The sequence below is a fragment of the Dromaius novaehollandiae genome, chromosome 3 (genome assembly GCF_036370855.1).
Source record: "Dromaius novaehollandiae isolate bDroNov1 chromosome 3, bDroNov1.hap1, whole genome shotgun sequence".
Classification (NCBI taxonomy): Eukaryota; Metazoa; Chordata; class Aves; order Casuariiformes; family Dromaiidae; genus Dromaius; species Dromaius novaehollandiae.
In genome coordinates, this window is record NC_088100.1 from 93,795,360 (window position 1) to 93,818,550 (window position 23,191).

General features: G+C 42.5%; 1 protein-coding gene across 1 annotated transcript in view; it reads left to right on the top strand.

Annotated features, from left to right (window-relative positions):
- Positions 1 to 1,339: 1,339 nt before the first annotated feature.
- The window catches only part of CMTR1 (cap methyltransferase 1), a 30,130-nt gene continuing 8,278 nt past the window's right edge, over positions 1,340 to 23,191 (top strand). Inside the window, exons 1-19 of the mRNA XM_026122943.2 lie at positions 1,340 to 1,774; positions 3,622 to 3,753; positions 8,286 to 8,428; positions 10,717 to 10,875; positions 12,217 to 12,309; positions 13,054 to 13,125; positions 13,791 to 13,885; positions 13,990 to 14,062; positions 14,266 to 14,464; positions 16,541 to 16,659; positions 16,912 to 17,008; positions 18,228 to 18,360; positions 19,022 to 19,201; positions 19,626 to 19,682; positions 20,588 to 20,645; positions 21,339 to 21,407; positions 21,583 to 21,714; positions 22,138 to 22,260; positions 22,980 to 23,071. Of these exons, the coding sequence (XP_025978728.1) occupies positions 3,627 to 3,753; positions 8,286 to 8,428; positions 10,717 to 10,875; positions 12,217 to 12,309; positions 13,054 to 13,125; positions 13,791 to 13,885; positions 13,990 to 14,062; positions 14,266 to 14,464; positions 16,541 to 16,659; positions 16,912 to 17,008; positions 18,228 to 18,360; positions 19,022 to 19,201; positions 19,626 to 19,682; positions 20,588 to 20,645; positions 21,339 to 21,407; positions 21,583 to 21,714; positions 22,138 to 22,260; positions 22,980 to 23,071 (2,021 nt within the window). The 5' untranslated portion in view covers positions 1,340 to 1,774; positions 3,622 to 3,626. The remainder of the gene's footprint in view (positions 1,775 to 3,621; positions 3,754 to 8,285; positions 8,429 to 10,716; positions 10,876 to 12,216; positions 12,310 to 13,053; positions 13,126 to 13,790; positions 13,886 to 13,989; positions 14,063 to 14,265; positions 14,465 to 16,540; positions 16,660 to 16,911; positions 17,009 to 18,227; positions 18,361 to 19,021; positions 19,202 to 19,625; positions 19,683 to 20,587; positions 20,646 to 21,338; positions 21,408 to 21,582; positions 21,715 to 22,137; positions 22,261 to 22,979; positions 23,072 to 23,191) is intronic.

Here is a 23,191-nt window from a genome sequence, read left to right on the forward strand (position 1 = left end):
GGATGGCATCAAACACTTGTCTCACATCAAAGATTACATTACAACTCTGAGCTAATCACAGTTGATCCACAGCAGGCTTGATGCCGGTTCAAGTATTTTTGGGAGATAGTTGTCATACAGTGTGATGATAAAACATTTTCAGAGCAATGTATTGCTTATTGACATGAAGCAAGAATAACTGGGAAAGAACTTCAATGCATTCAGGAATGGGACCGTCAGGGGTGCATTGTTTAAATCTGCTGTAGGTGCTGTTGATTCTGAGAGGAGTCTGACAAATGCTTTTCTCTTGCACATACCATGTAGCTTCTTAGTGCCTGGTAAGCCTTGGCAACAATGATTGTTTAACTTCGCAGATCGTGTAAATGGCAATGTAATAGTTCAGCCCCCCCCCCCCCCAACCTCCTACCACAACTTAAGATCCTCTGTCTAGTCAGTGTTTTGTTTCTGTTCATATTCCTTCCTCCTGCCAGTCCCTTTTGCTGTAACTTCATATATGTATATGCATACTTTATAGCAACTGGGTAATCATAAACTACATTTAACAGTATTCCTGTCTCTTAGTGCTGCCCTGTTTGTTTTGAGCTTAAGATTCAGCATTTGAGTCTGTACACCAAGCTGTGTCTCGGGGTTTCAGCCTTGAGGAGAATACAGCTCAATTAGTGTCTGAAATCTTCATGACAAATAATCTATAAATGTGCTAGCCTTCTATTGAGTGAAAGCTTTTATTATCACAGGCATTTCAAAATCTGTTAGACTAACAGCTGTAGTTAGCTAATGACAAAACACCATGAGGTGAGCGCGCTTAACTCCCCTGCGCAGGCAGGCTGCTTGTGAGAAATCTTGCGCTGCTTATAGCAGTAATGACATTTCGAGTTTGTGCCTCAGTGGCAGCAGCTGCCTTGTGCAGGACTCCTCAGTTAGGGCTCCTTCTCAAGTACAAAAAGCAGGGGTGCTTTTCCTAACGGTGGCACAAATTACGTGTGCGTCTAACAATTCAGCCAATGTTGTATATGTGTACAGTTTATATAAATCCATACAATTTGTATACATTATACAAATTTATAAATGTTAATTACATTAAATTGAAGATTAAGCAAATTAGATAAATACTAAATTTATAAATAATATATGAATATATATATTGAAAATGTTCATTCCCCCACCGCCTTAAGGGGGGGGGGGGCCGCAGCGTTGCTCCCGCCACACGGCCCGGCAGCGGGCGTTGCTTAGCGACCGGGGGCCTCGGGAGGGGCGGAAGCCGTGCCTACTTCCGGGTTGCCGGCTGCCCGCGGCGCGCCTGCGGGACGGGCCCCTCGGCGGCGGCGCGGCCGGCGACTGCGTCACTGGCGCGCGCCCGCGGGCGGGGGAGGCCCCGCGGGAGGGGGCGGGGCGACGCCTCAGAGCGGGGTAACGGGGCGACCGCGCCGGGCCTCCCGCCGCCGCCGAGGGGCCCGCGGAGGACGGTGCGGCCGGCCCGGCCCCATCTCCTCCGTGAGTGCCGCCGCAGCCGGGGCAGCGGGGCCGCGGCCCCCCGGCTCGGGCCTCCGCCGGGCTCGGCGCGCTTCTCGCCGGCGGCTCCGCCGGGCGCGGCCCGCGGCCCGCCGAGGGCGCCGGGCTCGGGAGCCGGCCCGGGAAGCGGTAGCGGCTGCCGGCGGTTAGCGGAGAGCCCTGCCACCGCCGTTAGGTACCGCGGCGTCGCACGGGCTTGTGCCCCCGGGCTCCTCCGGCGGATCCGCTTCGGTTCTCCACGGTCGTCTGCGGGACGCTGCGTTGTGTAAGTGGCAGCAGCCCTGGAAACGCCGGGAGCAACCCAGAGCGCGTTGTGTAAAATTAGTGACGGGGCTGAGTGTGAAACAGGTGCTGCACTGTCGCTGAGCGCAAGTCCTGACATCCCCGGCGAGCAACAGGGCTAGGCACCAAAGAGGTTTTGAGCTGATGATTTCCATGCCTGAAAGGATGTTCCACATTGCCTGGTGTGGTGAATTAATGGTGATGTTTGAAATTTTCGAGAACTGGCAGAAGCGAGTAGTGAAAAGGAGATACTTCCTTCCACGAGGAGTTTGATGAGTCTGAGGGCTTGGTTTTGTTAGCTAGCCCCATTCTACACTGTAGAGAGAGAGTAATGGGTAAGATGGACCTCTGGTTTGAATTAAAGCATCAGTTTTTATGGGTTACAGGGCATAGGTGTACATGTGTCTGATGGCTGAACTCAGCTGCTTTTTTCCAGTTTACACTGTTCTTGAGAACAGGTGCAAGTCTTGTGGCATTGACCCAAATTAGATGGGGTATTGTCACCTTGTGTATCTCCTGTAGTTTAGCTTTCAGTTAGTTTTGCATGGTTTGAAGTCGAGGAGGAAAACAAGGGTACTGATAGACCATTAGTATGATTAGGAGGGTGTACATCTTGAGAAGAAACTAGAAGGGATGAGCTAAGAGTTTGTTAATCAAAGAGAGCAACATCTGAGAAGAAATAAAATTGCTGTCTTAGTATGTTGCAGATATTTAGCATTCTTCCTGTCCTGGTTATTAAGCTAGAGGTCTGTATTTGCACAAGAGCAGATAAACATGAGTTGGCTGTGACTGAACTTCTGGTGGAGGTGAAAAGGTTTCTTAGCCACAGTGCAGTGAAGTTCTGGGATGGTCTTCCAGTCAGAGTTGTAGTGGTGAATAAAGAAACTGATTTTAAGATGAAGCTCTATAAGTTTGTGGAAACAATTTTGGTGACTGGGTTAGAATCAGAAACTTGGGGTGCTTTTTCTAGTCCAGTATTCATATGTAAAATAATAAATGTTAATTGCTTTTTATCACTTGTCACTAATAGCAAGAAAATTTAGTTAGTGCTCCAGTGATCTATGTCTTTTTATTGTCATCTATTTTCCTATTTCTTGACACTTCTCTGCAGGCCTTTCCACCTAGGTCCTATTAACTCAGGCTTGAGTGTTATTCCTTTGCTGGAGTTTGTGCAAAGTTTATCTGGCATATCCAGAAACTTGATGTCTTGCTAGTGATGTCTGATGGTAAAAACAAACAAACAAATAGAAAACATCAACCAAAAAAACCCCAAGAACCTTGAGTCTTTGTATTTAATAAAGTTCTGCTGTAGAATTAATGTAGAAAAGCTCATTTTGTTATTAATATTTGCATGGGTAAGGTCAGAGGTGTTGTGATTCTTTTGTCAGAAATTGATTCCACCCTATCTGTTACCGTCTAGATTGATCTTCCTCTTTTTTGTGTTTGGATGAAGTGAATCTTTGATTCAGTAGTAATAATTGACTACTTGTATATTTAAGTTAAGTGCTGAAACCTTGGTTCTCATCAGCTGCTACCATTTAATGTGAGTAGGTTGTAGAAGTGATTCTGAATTCAAGCCACTGGTAATAGGGAAGCTTCCATATAGTTTTCCTGTTTGGTTAGTTAGACAACTGTTGAGTAGGTGATCTCAAAAGACCCCAATACGTTTACCTAAGGGATACTTAAGTTGAGAAGGGTATCACTGAATAGTCCGTAAAATGATGTATGCCGCAGTGCTGCTGTTATGAGAACCACACCTTACTGTTCAGCAAGGAGGAGAAAGTTAACTTGCTTAACATTTACCAAGTGTGATTTTTTTTTTTCTTTCAGTAAAAATGAAGAGAAGGGCAGAGCCAGAGTTTAACAGCCCGCAAAAGAAGCAGAAGAGGGTAGAAGACTTGGGATTAACCCTCAGTTCTACTTCAGATGATGAAACTCAGTTTAGTAATCATATGACTCAAGGTAAGGTTGGAGGTAGTTTGTGTATCACTGCAGGGGATCTAAATAATAGCCAGGAGTTGAACCTAAATCCTAATTAAGGGCCTGCGCTTCAAGGGCATACTTTCTTTCTAGGAGAAAAAATGCATTATTTCTGTTCACAAACTTGAACTTTTTTTTTCCTTTCTCCCCTCTAAAGTCTCATGCAGACACTTTAATCTGGGAATTATATGAATTTATACATAGAAAATAAAACTTGGAGGTAGATGACCAAAGACATGGTCTAATATCTGTAAAGATTCTGATTATAAATTAGCAGTATCAGTCTTCTCAGTCATGGTGGATTTTTCTGTTTTGGAAGCTTTGACTAGTGAGTAGTTGTGTGTTGTGTGTGATAATGAAACATCATAATCTCACTTTGAAAGAACAATTCAGTAACATTATTCCAGTTTTTGCAGACGGAACAAACTGAAATGTGTACAAAGGGTGAGTTGATTGGGATTCCTAGGTTGTAACAGCATCTATCTTGCTAATTCAATGCAACTTTTCTGTAAGAGTTATGAGGGCTCACAAATTAGAAATGGTTTAGAATTAACTATATTGGTTTTCTAACTTTTCTCAAGCTGGGTATGCTTTCTCACCAGGGGCTTGGAATATACTAAAGACAGCAAGAGTGCTCTACACTATTGCTATCCCTGTTGCAGGGTGCTGTAAATACTCCCAAGATGGCATTTCAGGCTGCCTCGCACTCACACCTGTTACTTTTGAGTCCTGGGATTTCCCATGGTAATAAAGTGTTAGTGAGATGGGTTCTGGGCCCAGGATCTTGTGAAAATGGAAGGGGGACAGGTATGGAAGATGAGTGGGTCAGTTTGACTGGGAGCAGGCGCAATAACAGAGAGGGTCTGTCGTGTTTGTGTCTGGCAAGACTGGAGGTGATTGGGGAAGATACAGTTGTAGAGTGTGAGTTGGTAGGGAATGCTGTGTGCACTCGGGACTGGGCTAAAGATTTCAAACCAGTATTTGTTTTCCTCTTTTTTACCCCTTATTTGGGGTAAAGCAAGAAGCTAGCCTGTGAGCTATTACTCTGTTTTTTGATAACAGAAATGTTACAGCTCTCTTCCATTGATGTATTATGTCTCTTTCTCCGGATCTGCGTTCCCTTTCTCCCAAATCCGTAACTAACTGCTTCACTAGTCCAAGTGAGAAACTGTCTTCAATGAAAATCCAAAATAACTTTCTGAATTCTCAGTAGTAAAAGTTTAGCAGATTATCACATGAGGTCCTCATAGAAGCAGTTATGGTTATTGCTTAGCTTTGGCAAAGTAATTCTTCAACTGATTCATGATCTTAGGACGGTGATCATATTAGTCTAGTTAATTGTATTCTTGTTGCACTGTTGCCTGTTACAGCTTTTAAGGGACTTTATCAAGCATGGCCTTTTTCTTCCTTAGCTTTATTTTGTTGCAAGGAGGAAAAAAATTGTGTCTTTTTTTTTTCCTTTTGTCAGTACATCTCTAAAATCCTGATGTGACTTGGGCTCCCCACACAGGGAGTTAATGTTTTAATATGACTTGTTTCTCCCACTCCTAAAATGTAATAAGACAGCATCAGCCAAAAATCACAGTGGCACAGCAGCATTTCTTTTAATGAATGAATGACTGTGTCAAGACTTCTGGATTTGATATTATTTTTTACAATAATAGCTATTCCTTCTGTAGACCTGACCAAATAATTTCATTCAGCATTGTTTACAACAATTGCCTTTGGTTTGATTTGAATCAGACCACATTAAAAAAAAAAAGTCTTGTATTTTAGGCTTCTTGCTTTTCTTTAATATCATGTTCATTTGACTGAGACACTGTAATGGACTATAAGATTACAAACTCTTTTGATGCTTCTCTGTAATGGATTTGAAGAGAGAGGAGCAGCCTAACAGAGCTTACTGCTTAGAAGAAATTCTTTGTATTCGCTAAAACAAATTTCAAGTAACTTTATGGGCTTATATAATGTTTTGGGATCAACTGAAAGGTTACAGTCAGCATGGGTAGTCTAGGGAGAGGAAGATACTCTAAGAGCTCTTCTGTTTTGTTAAGTTGTTCCGCATCACTTTATTTTGGATGCTTGCAATTCTTCCTAGTGTCAGCTTTCATTTTAGAAGCAGTGGTAAGCCTTATGGTGGTGAAACTAACCTTTCAAATGCAACCATATCAGTTAGTCTGCTTCCATGCTGTTGCTGCTGTTTGGGGTGCATGTGACACAGGGAAAAAAACTACCTGCTGTTATCAAAAAGAAGAGAAACCTGTCCCTGGTGCTCTTTTGGGGTAGGCCAAGTGATTTCATCTAAAATTTAGGCTTTTCTGTCTTCAATTCCTGGAGCAGGAAGTGTTGAGATATATTGTTGTGTGGAAGAGGAGATCTCAGCATTGAGCAGAAGACTGTGTGTGGGAGGAAGGGCTCTACAGCACACTGCCTGCAAGGATGCAGTCAGGGAGCTTCACCCCCTCTGTTAGAAGCAGCTGGAGCCTGCAGCCCCTTTCTGTCAGCCAGAGTGCTGCCTTTCTAGCCTGGAGCTTCCTGGTTTGGGGTAAACTGTGGTTTGAGTGGGTTTCTTTTTTTGCTTCGTTTTTCCTTAAAGCTGGAATCTGGGTGGCCAAGGTAAATTGCTGGTAAGAGAGGTGGTTACACTAGACAAAGTAATGTAGGCATGGAGCACCTGCATGGATTGGACTTTACGCTGTTTTAGCAACCTTCTATCTATCTATAATTAGATCTAGTTGAGCCATAGTGTGCAACTTGCTCTGCACTGGGGCAGTGAGCACATGTGGTAATCTGGTGCAAATACCCTTAATGCAGTCATAGTGGCCTGGATCATTTTGAGCAGCGGATTGGGGGAAGGTATATACCAAACTACTTTCAAAAAGGGAGTAGCATTAGTTTTGAGTGTTAGGAGTTTTCTTGAAAAGCTTTTTTTTTCTTTTATTCTTATTTTTGAATAACCTTGCATGCCTGTTTCCAGGTATGTCTTGCACCAGGCAAGGATCTCATGTGTTTCCTCAGACTGCTCAACCTGCATCAAGCATGGTTACTTTTCATAGGGAAGGGACAGAGACTCTCCATCTCCTCTGTGAGGGAAGGCCTGGTGGTCATCACTCCACCCTAATTTGATTCTGTAACAGTCTTCCTACTCTGGTAGAACATTCTTTCTGAGGGATTTACCATTCTGTTTTGCTGGAAACATGTGTTTTACCCTGCTTTCTTCATATTACTGAAGATGATACTATACCTGGGCATATCAGTAGAATCTAGCCAGCTAAGGTACTTGCTTGGTAAGCTGCTTGAAGCTGCAGTCCTATGCAGCACACGTGTAGGGTAAAGAATAAGAGGAATGCTGACCTGCTGTTGCGATAGAAGGAAACCAGAAGCTTTAAGGTTAGCTCTTTCAGAGTAACTTTTGGGAAATCTTAATAGCATGGTTTTGCTCTAGAATGTAGCAAAGTGTAGCAAAGAAGTGGTTATTAGTGTTTCTGAACTGTGGCTGTCGATCATTAGTGGTCTATAGCAGGTCCATGTTGCTGTGTTAAACTGTTTTCAGCTAAGAGTTTGCCAAAATGTGTAGCTTGCCAAAAGGGATGTTGGGGATAGCCAGTCGAGTTTGGGAAACACTGACTTAATGTAGGCCCACAACGTTAATGAGAAATTGGCTGTGTTCTATTCTGTATCCTCTTATGCTGTTTGTAGGTTAAACCTTTGCCTGAAAGACTTACAGGGCAAGTAATGCTTGTGCAAAATTCATGTCTTCTAACCTTACCTTTCACTGAGATTTATATACATCAGTAAACATCTCTGGAGATGAAAAACTGTCTCATTTTCCACAGTGAACTTGTGGATCACACTGCTGAAGTGGGTAATCAAGTCAAAGTGAAGTTTATTATGGGGACTAAAAGGACTTCAATCTTCTCTTCTTTCTGCATTATTGGCCATTTGGTGCATGTCTGTGTTGCGTGATGTGAATTTGTGGTTAGGTCAGGGAATGTGTTCACTCCTGTAGCTGGGTAGGGAAATGAGGAGAATCCAGTGTGACTTATCAAGGCATCAGTAACTATTGTTATGCTCAGGAGGGAATCTTCATGGACTTTCTCAGCTGTCTGGGATCATTCGAAAGGTCAGACACACTGTAATGTGCCATGATGATCGTGCTGTGGCCTTTTCTGTTGCTGTAATGGTATTTGCCAGGCCTTTTGGAGTGTTTGAAATCCAGATGTCTAAAATGCTTGTTACTGGCTGAGAGAGATCGTATGCATCCCTGAGACAAAGGAGTGTTAACCATTCAGTAGAATAAAGTAGGTGACCAAATACTGGTTCCAGATGATATTTTATATTGCTCCTGCATGCTTCCTGTAACACATCTGAGATACTAAAGTGTCCTGTCTGACCTTGTATTCATTGAGAGGATTGAATAAGTCACACTTTAAAGTTCTTGATGTGATTCCTGAGATGCCTTGCTTCCATTTTCTTTTTATTTTCATATTCACTTCTTCCACTCTTGTTTTCAGAGTCTTCTAGTAGCAGCAGTGGATCTGATAGTGAGAGTGATGAAAAAAGGCCAGTCTTCAGCAATGAGTTCAAGCAAGACTCTCTCGTGGAGGGTACTTCATCCCGCTACTCTATGTATAACAGTGTCTCCCAGAAGCTCATGGTAGGTCAAAATAATTTTGTATGAGACTATTAAGACCTGATGAGTACGTGAGGGCAAAGTGGAAAAAACAGTCTGTTTTAAGAGATTTTTCCATATGTTTACCATTGAACTTTTCATGCCCCTAATGTCTTTCATTAGCAGTTCTGGCTGCAGCAAGGCCAATCAGTGGTGGTTTATGCCTTGTTAATTACAAGCCCAAAACTACAGTGAATATAACCTTTCCTTCTCGCAAGGGAGACCTCTGTGCTTATAATTATATTTTCCATTCAAGTCCAAGTCTGCCTTTTACTGCACATGCCTTCTGCACAGAAACTTATTCCTGTTTGCCCTAGGCCTCTAGAATTTTGGAAGATTCCTATTTCTGTTAATATTTGAGATTGGTTTAAAATGCAGCTGTTAACTTGAGGAACTGTAGTTCTGCTTGTGTTTTGCCTTGCTGTAAAATTGTTAATGAAGTTCTGACTTGTGAAGTTTGTAATGCTTTTTCCAAGTGGGGATGTTTTCTTGAAGGAGATCACAGAAGCCTCCAGTGTAGTAACTGTGTGCTTGGCTTTGTCATGGTTTCAGAATTGCATCCAAAGATTGGTATTTAATAATTAACCTTTTATAGCACCAGGCCCTTCTTTCCCCTGTCTTTGCTTTTGAGAATCGATATGACTAAATCAGATATATTGAACCAAAAAGTGTGAAGACAGATTTTTTTCAAAGTGACACAGGATTAACTGGGACATATTGGTGCATCTGGTATCATGTGAATTTTGACTTGCATATGCACAGATAGTCGTACATCAAATGGAAGACTTGGCAAATTAACTATACTATGGCTATTACTGGTGGTGAGTATGATGTTTTACTCCCCAAATCTCTTACAAAGTAGTTGCTGGTCTGGGAAGACTCCTAGTTTGACACTATGTGGTATGTCCTTTCACAGCCAGATTTCTACTTATAGGTATTACTGTTTATGGGAATCAGGTGATACTGCTTTTCAAAGAGTTGAACTGTTGCTGATTAGCAGGATCATACGTTTACGAAACAGGAGCTTTCAGTTCTTGATAAATTTAAAACTCAGCAGGATCCGGAGGCTGAGTTGCTGATTGTTAAGGTGCTGCTCTGTGGGTAAATCCTGCTGCTGATCATTCAGAATCTGTCCACATGCATTTTTTGGCACCAGGGCTACAGTTTGCTGATCCTACCATCAGACTGTCCTTAACACATAGAGCTGTCTCCAGAGCCAAGTAGGGTATGTGCTTTCAATCACCATAGTATGGGACTTTGGCTGAATTCAGAAGGCTTTTGTTTGTACAGCTTTATAGACTTGGGTATAAAGATTGTTCTCAACTCTAGCTGAATCACTTAATAACATTAGGTAAGTAAAAGATGTTCAGAATTCTGTTCTCGGTAAATTAGTGTGTAACAGGCTCAGTGGCTGTCACGCTTGATGTGCATGTTTCAAGATGTGATAACTCAGAAAATTCAGAGCCAGATAGCAAAGGCAGTCGTGGAACACTACGAATCTTTGTATAAAGCCTGTATAATATTTTTGCATCCCTTCTCATACAGACTGGCAATAACAATGTCATTGCTGCTTTACACAGGACAGAAGATACAGATAATTTATTCATCAAAGTGATACTTTTCTAGGTTTTTTATTTACTTACTGTTTTGTGGATGCATACTGGAAGAAGTGGAATTGAGTCTGTTCATGCTCATATTATTGTGCCCTTGTTGTTAAGATTTATGAAGAGATAAGCCTTAAAAAGTAGCAGTTAATGAAGATCTTCCTTTTAAGCTAAGAGATAGGACTGTGTTTCAGGAGCGGTCTTGCATTCCTCCTCTGAGTTTTAGGTGAAATTTTAACTGGCACTTGCAGATGCCTGTGTACACACATGTGTGACTACATTTTCACAACAAAAAATATCATCACAACGTGATTTTTTTCCTGTGCCGGTATCTTCCGGTTTATGAACCATCCACACTCGCTGAACTTGGTGACAAATGGCTCCTGGCTCCTCACTGCTTTTCCTTTTGAGCAGGCTGTTCCTGCATTACTGAACCTTTTGTAATGTGTTATCTTTTCAAACATCATTTTCTGGATATAGTTCTCTCCTTCCTGCCTCAGTGGAGTGAACTTGATACTAAGTCTTGAAAGCCGCAGCTGAGATTAAGAATGTTCAATGCCTTTAAGTCACTTCAGTGTAATGTGTCATTTTCCTTGCTAGTCTTCGACCCCAGCAGTACATAAACTCATGTCCCTTTGCCTCAGTATGCACCCTTTGCTTTCTTTATAGGCCAAGATGGGCTTCCGTGAAGGAGAAGGTCTGGGAAAATATAGCCAAGGCAGAAAGGATATTGTTGAGGCCTCCAGTCAGAAGGGAAGGAGAGGCTTTGGACTGACCCTCAAAGGGTTTGATGGGGAGCTGAATGTTGACTGGCAGGATGAACCAGAGGTAAGTTTTGAATCCCTTTTCTGTTGATGTTTTCAGGATTCACCCTGGGGGAATGTTTTCTGCTGTCATCTGATATAACTGGCTGTTGTCAAATGGCTCTGCTGGGTAGATCCAGGTCTCATTTTGTCCCAGAAAAGCATGTCAAAACTTGTTTTCGGTCACACGTATTAATGTTCTGGTGCAAAATCGGTCTCAGATTGTTGCTGTGATCTGTACAGTTTGTTTCTGTGTTTGTAGGAGTGAATGTGATTGAAAATTGCTATCAAGCTGTTTTCTGTTTACCATTTTTATTGTGTATATCAGTGTTTTTCATGCCTTCGTAGGTGATTTTGTTTTTTTAAGTATCTTTTCTGGCTGTGCTTAATAGTCCCAAATAAGTGCTGAGCTGCTGTATTGCTGCATCTTGTCAAGCTCTTCAACAGGGAAGAAAATTGGGCAATAGAAATGAGTGTCATCAAAAAAGTAAAGCCCAGCGTTGATACTGTTTGGTGTGAAATAGCTGGTATGTGTTGGGTTCAGTTTTGTTCTTTTTTTTTTTAAATACTAGGGACTTGGTCCTCTGGAGAGTAAGGCAGAAGGTCCCATTAGGCAAGGACAATAATGCTTATCAAGTGAAGTATGGTGCACGTTATAGTACTTCACCTCCTTTCTTTGAATTGTTTCAACTTCAGAAGTTAGAAATAACATCAGAGGTTATCCGTTGAAAGCTGGGAGTTTGAGACCTCTTCTGTAGGCTCTTTGGGTTAGGGCTCATTCTCCAGTGTGTTTCTATAGCTCACAGCACAGTTAAGTGTTATGTGTGATTGGTCTTAGTAGATGATGCTATTATAATAGTGTTAATAAATACAATTAAATCATAAGGAGAAGGTGCATAGGTGTTAGCAGCCTCTCTGTGTGGAGGAGTGGAGTCACTTTAATCTTTACTTCTGTAACAATTCCTTCCCAAGATTGACAAGAGTTGGTTGAAGCTGGAACTAGCTGTGTTGTGAGAGCCTTTCAGAAAGAACTGGGGAGAAAGGATGTGTAAAGCATCATCAAGATGTGTGTGTGGTGTTCCCCCCCACCCCGTAACTGTCTCCTTTGCAATATCTCTAAAATGCACCTTGAGAGTACTAGGCTTTAGCTTTATGCCCTGATTATTTGTAGGACTCTCATCAGAGGAAAGTTATTTCATTTTTTTTCTCCAAAGAAATGATGTGTTACAGGCTAGGAGGGAAAATTGTGGTTGGCCCAGAAGTCATGGTATAAGCAGGACTGAGTGGCAAGCTTTCTGGGAGCACTTAGTTGTTATATTTTATTAGCAAAAAATTCTCTGACCTTTCCTATGCCTTTTGTTTGCAGCCCAGTGCCTATGAGGAGGTGGACTGGTGCCCAGGCTGCACCACAGAAATCCCTGATGCCCAGGAGTTGAAGGAGTGGATGACTGTGGGGAAGGTAATTTTCTAGATCCCAGTACTTACCAGCCTAAGATGCAGGAGCACTCAGCCTGGAATGGTTGTCTTGTCAAAGAATCACAGAATAATTTAGGCTAGAGGGAACTTCTGGAGGTTACCAGTGCAACCTCCTGCTTAAAGCAGGTCCAGTTGGATCAGGTTCTTCAGGGCCTTGTTTGACTGAGTTTTGTGTATCTCCAAAGATGGAGATCTCGCAGCCTATCTGGACATCTGTTTCAGTGTTTGACTGCCAACTTGGCAAAAAAAAAAAAAAAAAAAATCCGTATAGCATCTCTTGTGTTGCAGCTTTTGTCCGTTGCCTTTTGTCCTATCACTGTGCACCTCTGAGAAGAGTCTAGATTCATCTTCTCTATTTCCTACCATTAGGTAATAGACAACAAGATCTCTCTTTTTACTTCTCCAGTCTGAACAAACTGTTCTGTCAGTGCTTCTCGTATGTCACGTGCTTCTGCCCCCTCAGCATCTTGATGGCCCTTTTGCTGGGCTCACTCCAGTATATCAGTCTGTCTTGTACTGGGGAATCCTAAACTGGATGCGGTATTCCAGACATGGTCTCAGGATGCTGAAAAGAGGGGGGTAGTCCCTAAACCTGCTGGCTGAACATTTGCTAATACAGCCTAGTATGTGGTTGGCAGGCTTCATCCATCACTGTTGCATGTTGCATTCTGAAATGACTGATACGATGTGTGCTAAGTGCTGTCTATGCGTTCTTATCCTGCTTCAGAGGAAGATGGTGATTGAAGATGAAACGGAGTTCTGCAGCGAAGAGCTTTTACGTAATGTCCTGCAGTGCAAGGTGAGTTCCCCTCTCTAGGGAGGAATTTAGACTTCGGGGAAGCAAGTGAAATAAATAACTGGAGGGGATTGAGTAATGTGCTTAGATGATCAGTAACTGCTCGGGACACCCTTTCTCACCTCTATGCTGCTGGTATGACCTAGAATCCTAGTTGTTACTGTTCGTTCTGTGACCTGCTTCGCATCTTAGCATTCAAAGAGATGAATGAAACCAGTGGTCTCCCTTTTTTAGCCAGTTCAGCTGGAAGTCTGAAGACTCGAATGAGCTAAGGAAATAAACTTCCTTTCCTTTCTTGGGTGTCCCATCTACCCTTCTAGATTTGATCATGCCCATATGAATTGCAGTAGAAAGGCAGATACAGTGTGAGTGCGTATGTGTCTGAGAAAACCCTTGGGCTGTGACTGCTTTTTAGGTGGCTAACCAGGCTATCAGGCTGTGGAGCTGTCAGTGCAGAATTCTTCAGTGTTGTTAAATTCAGTTGAGAAATTGAGTAGCTGAGAAGCCTGGATATTACGTGACTGAAAAACATTCTGTATTGTGAAGACCAAACCCTGTACAGAGTTAGCTGTCCAAGAAGAGAGAAGCATGAGGACAGGAAATGCTCATGCCTAGCTGTCCCTCAAGCCTGTAGCAAGTCCAGCTCAGCTTTATTTCTGTTTGTGCAGAGTGTATTTGATGAGCTGGATGGCGAAGAAATGCGTCGAGCTCGGACGAGATCTAATCCCTATGAGATGATCCGTGGAGTCTTCTTCCTAAACAGGTTTGCAGAACTTCTGATTGTGTAGCCCCTTTCCTATTTACGCCCACTTTCAGCCTTGGGAATCGAGGTCGAAACTTAATAGGTCCCTTTTTGTGTATTCACAGAGCTGCAATGAAGATGGCAAATATGGACCATGTCTTTGACTACATGTTTACAAATCCAAAGGACTTCCGTGGGGTGAGGGCTTCTATTTAACTTTCAAACAGCAGTGCTGTCTCAGAGAATGGAGAAGGTGGGAAGAAAGGAGAGTCCATAGGATATTAGCTGAGAAAGCAGATGCTTAAAAGAGACAGTCTTGGTGGTGCAGTTGATGATATATCTGGTTTGACTGATGTGAGCTGTTACTGGGTCAGTAGAATTTCCTCAGTTTCCTTTTGCAGAGGCCCTTGATAAAGGAGCGAGATGCAGAGCTGCTTTACTTTGCTGATGTGTGTGCTGGCCCCGGGGGCTTCTCTGAGTACGTCCTGTGGAGGCGGAAGTGGCATGCAAAAGGATTTGGCATGACCTTGAAAGGACCAAATGACTTTAAACTAGAGGATTTCTATTCTGCCTCCAGTGAGCTCTTTGAACCTTACTATGGTATGTAGCACACATGTGAGTGTTACCTTATCTTTTTGCTTGTGCTGCAACCTCTGTATCAGGAGTGGGGCTGGTATTGATACCAGTGTGGGGATCTAAGAGAAGTCTGTTCCTGGAAACCACTTTGTGAGATAGAAAGGAGCTGTTGCCTGAAAAAGGGATTGAGATTGATGAGCCTGCAAACTCTCGTGTTTCCAGAGTTATTTTCAGTCTGCCTGGGAATGTGTCCCATTGCAATATTTTGTATTTGAGTGCTTATTTGAAAATTATGGTGTGCTCTAAGGTTGCTTGCTGATATTTCTCCCACTTTACTGTTGTTGGCCTGAAGCATAGTGGGTGAGATGACTTGCCTGAAGGTCTGTGAGCAGAGCCAGAAATAGAAACCTTACTTGCCTGACGGGCAGCCTGCTTCTGTGTCAGGCGTCTCTAGCTCTGCTTTGATCACTGATTCTGGATTCTTAGTAAAGACCAATAAATCAGATTTGGGCTTGAAGCCATGACTGAATCTCTGTGAATTAATGAACTTTTTAATCCAAAGAGGTTTAAACTAACATATTTTACCTTGCACTTGTGACAGACTAAATACATGTAAACAGACAATTACTGCATCTCATCTCATGGATGGTAATTTACTGAACCTGCTGATATGCCCTCTTTCTGTGTAGCCTGTCTGTAGGAGGGGAAATACAAAGATTGTGAGTCTTCCTGTTTTTTCTTTCAGAATGAGTAGGGGGAAGTCAAGTGTGACTATCTTGCAGAGAAGGCAATAGCCAGCTTGCTTTTCCACTTAGTCACACTTTTATTTTTCCCCACCGCTGTGACTCTTGCTGACTGCCACTTCTGACACCTGGTCGTGAACTCTTAGGGAATGGTTAGCAGTTGAGGATTAGATCAATTAAAGAGGAAGTTCATGGCAAGGACAGTGAGGCAGATAAACACATTGTTCTAACAGTTGCAGCATTTGGATCTTCGTAACTTGATGTAGATGATGCTCTTAAGGAGAGAGGAAATACCTGCAAAAATGAATAGCCCAATGATTTTGATGCATTTTCTTGATTCCCTTTTTCTCTTCTACTATGCTATAAAGTCTAGTGAGACATGTACAAACTTTCTTCCAGCAATGGGAAGGAAGCAGATTGCCTTGATATTTGTGCTGTGAAGAATGGCAACAAATTCTAGGGTCTTTTCACTTAGTGACACGATAATTGATAAGGAATTTAGTTTTCAAAGCACTATCATGCATCCTGATCTCTGCTACTTTGTAGGCATCCAGTTCAGTTAATAGAAGCTGTTGTAGAAGATTTATAGGGACTAATACCAACTGGAGGTTCAGACTTCTCAAAAGTCAGAATTGGTGAGCTCTGGAATACAACTTAGACTAGTTTTCTAAAATGCCAACCTGGGGGAGTACGTATGTCTGATTTTAAAGAGCCATATCAGAAAACAGAAATAATCCCTTCATGTACAAACCCTATTTTACTTTCTCTACTCCCATTATAAACTGGCTTGCATGTGGACAGTTTTTTGTTTGTTTTGGGTTTTTTCTTTTTTGGTGCTTTTTTAAATTCCAGTTTACACTGTGTTTGGAAATAGATCATTGTGTTACTTTGGAATGGTACTAATTCTTAATAGAAGATTACCAATGCACAATAAAAATAATTCTGCCTTGCCTATAAAATGTGTTACTTACAGGTGAGCTGTGCAATGAGATTGATTCTTACATTTTTAGTAGATTCAGCTGTGTGTCATTCCTACTTGGATGAGAGAATGTTATGTTGTAACATAGTCAGTTCCTGTCTTGGGGGCAATGAATGATTTGTCATTTGCTGAGGCTAATGTACAACTCATTTTGAGCATAGTTGTTATATGTCTTTGTTTAGCTCTGACCACCCAATCTGCATAATTTTCCTAAGTTAACTATCTTTGGTGAACAAAGGAATGTGTTAATGCTTACTCATTTACCAAGGTCAGTGTAGTTGCAGACTAAATGCCTGTGTAAGTAGATCACCTGTATGTACTGGTCTTTTGTCAGTACTCTGCAAACATGTTAGTAACTGCCTGCTCTTTCACTCTTAGGGGAAGGAGGGATTGATGGAGATGGAGACATCACCCGCCCAGAGAACATCACTGCTTTCCGGAATTTTGTTTTGGACAATACTGATCGGAAGGGAGTGCATTTCTTAATGGCTGACGGGGTTGGTCCCTTTCTTTTTCTTCTTGCACTAATGACTGAAACTGATCCCTCTGTCTGTATGTAGTATGTGATTTAACATCAGTCTACACTTAAAAAATGAGATTTATCAATGCTTGCCATTAAAATTCCTGGTGGCAGTGCTTTCTATTCTAAAAAGTAGAAATTGTCATGATTCCATGATGCAGTTGTGCAGAATCCTTTGCTTGAGTAACAGATTTGTGGAGATGCTAATCATGTCCTATGTGCATTGCAGGGCTTCTCTGTGGAGGGACAGGAGAATCTGCAAGAAATCCTAAGCAAACAGCTGATGCTCTGCCAGTTCCTTACAGCACTGTCTGTTGTCCGGACAGGTATGTTTTATCCGTTGATCATCTTCCTCCTTCTTTAAGGCATGAGTGGCTTTGCAGATGGATGCTTTAGAATTTTATTAACATACTATGAAGTCTGCTCTGCTGTGGGAGTGAGTTGCACAGAATTTAGTAGGTGTGTTCCCATTCATCCTGAGATCGTTATCACAAAGTTTAGAGAAAAGAAAAAATAAGATTATCTATATCTGTTTTAATTACGAACATGAGGTAAAATGCATTAGTTTAAAGCTCTTTTAATGTGTTATGTTTTGTAGTTGTCTTGGACTAAGGTCACTGGTACAATGACTGGACAGTAAATCTGACCTTTATGGTTTCAGCTAAACCAGCTGCTTCCTTAATATTTCATCAAACTGGTCGGAACAGGCAGTAGTGTTTATGCAATTCATCCTTCCTTTTAACTTGTGGCTTTTCTCCTTTGAATGTATCATCTCTATGCTCAGAACAAGATGATGTTTCATGTTGTCCTAGCTCTACCTCTTTTGCTGCCAAGTGATGAACACAACAGCTGGATCTGGTTTTGATGGCTCCTCTCTTGTGCTGAATTTAGTTAGCATTGGGCACTGAGGCAAAAGAGCAGAAGAGAAAAAAGTCTCATCAAGTTATTGTTTGCCTTGTGCTGTGCTCAAAAGTATCTGAGGCAGTGATCTGCTTAGCAGTAGCATCTCAAAGTTGATATGGTAAAACGAGGAACCTTCTGTAAGTCTTTCCTCTCTGGGTAGACACAGCCCTCTTCTCCCTTAGGGAAACTGAGAGCCTTGTTTGTACGCCGGGGGTATAGACACTTTCTCTCTACATGACAAGTTATTTTGTTTAGATAAAAATTGTTGTTTTTTCCTCCATCTTGAAGCTTCTCATTGGACAGATCAGAGCTCTTATGTCAGGGCTCTTGCACAGCATGCTGCTCTGCCATACTGCACGGTTTGGGCTCAGTGGAGAGGGTAGAAAGGTTGCTCTTGAGACAGCAAGCAGACTGATTTGATCCTGGTCAGGGAACTACTTTTCTCTTTGCTATGGAAATATGGAGACTGTTTATGCAGCCCCACTGATCCACTTTATGAAGGTGTTTTAGATGCTGTTTAATTGTACAAAAACTTTTTTTTGTTTGTTTGTTTCTGGGGGAGAGAAAGATGCTGAGGTGCCTGGTATATCCCTGTTTCTTTATAATCTGCTGGTGTTGATGTGCTTCCTCTCTTCACTCCAGGAGGACATTTTGTCTGCAAAACCTTTGACCTATTTACTCCGTTCAGTGTGGGGCTTGTTTATCTGTTGTACTGCTGCTTTGAGCGAGTTTGCATCTTTAAACCTGTGACGAGCCGTCCTGCTAACTCAGAGAGGTGAGATTGTAGAGCGTGAGGGATTACTAAAGAAATGTGTTTTTTTGTTTGTTTGTTTGGTTTTTTTGTTTTGTTTTGTTTTTTTTTTTTAAATACAGTGATAGATAGATTTGGGTAAGTTTAGTGGAAACTCTGTGACCTCACTCATTTGGCAGCTGTCTTGGAGGAGGAAACATTTAAGATGTTTAGCAAATGATGGTGGTTGACAAGGTAAAGAATATATTCACCAAATTATCATCGTCTTTTCCTGCCTCTACTGACTTCCTTCTGGGGGAAAAGCAGTGGACCTGAATATGTAACAAATTATGTTTTGCATGAAATAACTAAGCTTTCAGTGAAGCTAGAGCATATTATGTATGTTATTGTACCTTTTTTTTTTTTTCTGGTCAAGTTTAGCTGAGTTGATTTACTACTTAATTTACTACTTTAGGAAAATCTGTTGAGTTTTCGAATAGGGTTGAGTTTCCCAATCTTTTCAGAGAGTAGAAAATGATGTATAAGGATTTGTGATAGGTGAAACTACCCCTTACTGGGGGAACCCAGGGGCAAAGAATTCCTGGGATTTGGAAAACCAAAGCTACCCTAACAGTCAGGAGTGTGGCAGGAAAGTTGGCTGTGTAGCAGGACTGAACCCACGTGATCTTTCTGACTTGCTCTGCAGGTATGTGATATGCAAAGGATTAAAGCTAGGGATTGATGATGTGCGGGACTACCTCTTCACAGTGAACATCAGACTCAACCAGCTGCGCAACTCGGACGTGGATGTAAATCTCGTTGTCCCAGTGAACGTGATCAAAGGCGATCAGGATTTCTGTGATTACATTGTTCACTCTAATGAAAAGTGAGTGTCTGTGGGCAAATAGGGCCACTGGCTGTAGCAGGTCAGCCGACGTGGCTTTCACTTTTAGTTGCTTACGCTCTTGGAGGTACTTGTTGATTGCTGCTGGATGGCCCCGGTTTTGCTCCCTAAGAGGCTTGGCAGAGCAGAGCCTGACCCTCTGCAGAGAGAAATGCTTCATACTGTAGTGACTGGTTGGCCTCTGAGTGCTGTCCTCTTGTGCAGAATGGAAAGGAGGCTATTGCCTAGTTCTTTAGTATGGCCTTCCAGTCACTTTGATTAATACTGGGCCATGATGATCCAATACTGCTTTGAGAATCAGTCAGACTTCCTCCTGGTGACCCAACGCTATTTCTTGTTTTGAACAGTAAAACAGTCTTGGTAGTGATTAGCTTGTTCCCTGACTGAAAACTGTCCTCTCTTTCAGTCACTGCAAAGTTCAGATCAAGGCACTAGCCAAAATTCGTGCCTTTGTTCAAGACACGTGAGTATATTCCTCCAACTTTGGGTGAGGATTGAGTTAACCTATTATAAATGAGTTGCTTTGTCCTTCTTTATGTACTCTTGATTTGAGCAGGTACTTGACTTGGCATTTGGAGCCTGGAAAATGAATAGTTCTTTTAAGTAGGTCAGTTTGTCTCCGAGTTGCTCCCTGAAATATGTGGGTAGCTGAAGGGATCTTCAAAGTTGATGGTCTAGCAGCACCCTTTTTGAGAAGGCTTGTGTGGATTGCATGCTTTCCAGTTACCATAAGCGGGCCTGCTTCTTTGCAGGAATCTGAGCAGAAAAGCAACTCCTGGCTGGTATTCTCAATTCTACTGTAACCATCTAAGTTAGGTGTGTTTCATAGCTCTTATTTTCCAGGGGCAATTCAGACCATCTAAGTTATGCACCTAGAGTTACCTAAGTCATTGCAATATATAGGCATTTCCCTAGCATGACTTACTGTTCAGGTGTCATTCAGAGAGAATATGTAGTAGAAAACTGAATGAGCCTGTGAGCCAGGAGTCATCTAAGAGTTAATCCTAACACTGAGACCATTCTGTCTGAGGCCTTCAGCAAAGACTTCATTGTTATTTGTAAATAGGGCTAGGTACCCATCTTCCAAGCTCTTGGAGATTAAACTAAGTTCATAGTAATACATCACTTTGTGAAAACACTGATGTCTCCATAGTACATTCCTGAGATAGAGGAGTGGCTGCTAATCGGTAGCACAAACCATGAAACAAAGCTAGACTTGGTGTGGGGGGAACATCCTCTTGAATGTAACCTGTTGAGGAACACTGCATGCAGACTCTTAAAATGCAGACTGGGTAGGGCTGGGATATGTTAATGCTGCAAGACGAAAGAGGTTTCACCGTTTTAACCGTGTGTTGGCTTTCTCTCAAGGACGCTGATTGAGCCACGACAGGCTGAAATCCGAAAGGAGTGTCTCCAGCTATGGGGGGTAAGTAGGCTGCTAAGCAGGGAGGTTGTGAAGGTGTGCTTGCTATGGTGAAATAAGGAAGGAGCTGGAGTACAGATTAGCATTTCTAGCCAGGGGTTTGATATGTTTAGTATTGTCCTCTGGAAAAATCAGAGATCACTTGAAGCTGTTCAAGTAAGTAAACACCATGTTGCTTACAGGTTATGTGAGTGGCTTAAGTGAGCAGCCTTCTGATTATCCTGTTGTGCTGCGGTTGAGGATATTTCATCGTGCACACAGTGAACTCCGCAGCTAGTGGCTTTGTGGGTCTGCAGTTTTTCATTCCTGAGCCTTTGACTGCAGTGAGATCATATAGCAGTCAGTTTCACGGGCTAATTTTATGTCTTGGATGAGACAGTATTTCATCACTACGGAGGTGCTGTTTCAATTAGTACATCTTCTTCACATAGCATGTGAAACTTTCCAAAACGCACATGGAATCAAATATTTAACCTGAACCCTATTGAAATTGCTTGTTGTTTCCTGTGACATGGTGTAGCTGTGTTAAGTTTGCAGTATGTGTTAGGCCTTTCCTTTGCCAGGTGAGCCCTCCAGCGCCCAGAGTCCTAAGAGCAGGAATTTCAGGGGGCAGAGGGCACTACTGGCTTGTAGTGAAACCAGAAAGGTTCCTATGAGTTTTACATGTTCATCAATCCTTTGGATGCTTTTTTCCAGATTCCTGATCAGGCCCGTGTTGCTCCCTCATCTTCAGATCCCAAGTCCAAGTTCTTTGAGTTGATCCAGGTGAGACCTTACCCAGAAGCTTTTTCTGATCCTTTCAGACAAATATAGACCTTTCCCCTCTAGGAATTAAGAGATGAAGAAGCTAGACCTGTATTATCAGTTTATGTAGAAATTCCATTTACCTACTTGTTAATGGACTGTGTCTAACTTGCCTCTTCCATGCTTTGCTCTTCAGGGCACAGATATTGATATCTTCAGTTACAAACCTACTCCTCTCAATTCAAGTACACTGGAAAAGATCCGCCAAGTGTTAGATTACCGGTGTATGGTGTCTGGAAGTGAACAGAAGTTCCTCTTGGGGCTAGGGGTAAGTGCTGAGAACAGTCAGACTTTACACCAGGGCGTTTTGCTGGTTCATTTCAATGCTATTATTTTGCCTTGCAGATCCATCCCATCACTGCTTTTCACACTAATTAACCCTGTTTTTCTAATCCCAGCCTACAGGGAAAGCTGTATGCTCACTAGTGTCTCTAATTGTCTTTACTGTCCTTTTAAAAATTTTCTATTTCTGGTTCTGGGTATGAAAAACCACTGACAGATCAGAATCAGGGTTTTGTTCGTTTGCTGTGGAGATTAAGGTTCTTCCTTAAAACTTCCCACAAAGAAACTACCACTGACAGCCTAGGACAAGAAAATTCTGCTCTAGATTTAATTTTAAATTTGGAGGTCTCTCCTCCTCCACTCCCCCCATCAGGCCTTGGCTGAATCTGACTCTGCCTTCTGCACACAGAAATCACAGATCTACACCTGGGATGGTCGCCAGTCAGATCGCTGGACAAAGCTGGACTTGAAAACAGAGCTGCCACGAGATACCCTTCTCTCTGTGGAGATTGTTCATGAACTGAAAGGAGAGGTAGGAAGTTACTCTCTGCCTTGCCAGGGGTCTGAAAATATAATTAACAGTTTCACTCATTCTCAGTAGGGTACTGCAGAATAAATGTTCCATCTGTGGAAGTGCAACACTTTTGTGTATGATCTTTAGAGAAACTATTTTGGATTAAGTTCCCTTCTTTCTATCTAGGGCTATAGAGATGATCTTTTAACATCATTTTGAACCCCCTTTGGAGGTAACTTGCTTTTGTCCTAAGTGCAGCAGGAGATGGCATTGTTACCAGGAGGTAACGTGTTCTGTGACTTTTTGGGTGCATAACTGCTAGGTGGTGATTGCAGGCTTTAGGAGAAGATCCTGGAGTGCAAGGCATTGCTGCCAGGGTGTTTCTGCTCTGGTGCTGCTCTGGCACCTCAGGTGAGGATGCTGCACTGCACTGAGTTTTGCACTGTGGTGCCTGATGACGCAGTTGTGCCGGAGAGCTGGTGATGGCACCTTCAGGCAATTGTGGCCCTGCCTTCTTTCCCTCCTCTGAGCTGGAACTGTGTAGATGAACTACAACGGTTCTCGGAGGATGGCATGTTACTGTACCACAGGCTGCAGGGAATTTGCTGTCCTTCTAATATCTGAAGAAGTGCTTTCTTGCTAGAAGAGAATGATGTGCTGACAAAAAATGTACTACAAAACAAAGCTGAAATAGCAATGGACAGTCTGAGCAGTAAGTCTCTGTATTGCCCTCCTAGGGGAAAGCGCAGCGAAAAATCAGTGCCATCCACATCCTGGATGTCTTGGTGCTGAATGGCAATGATGTTCGAAACCAGCACTTCAACCAGAGGTATGTAGGCTCTGGAGAAGCTTCTTTCTTGCGAAGCTTCTGTACCTTCTCTGTGTATCAGGACAGGTCTAGCTTCCTGGGGTCTGGGGTGAGCCAGGCAAAGTCTGGGTGAACTGATCA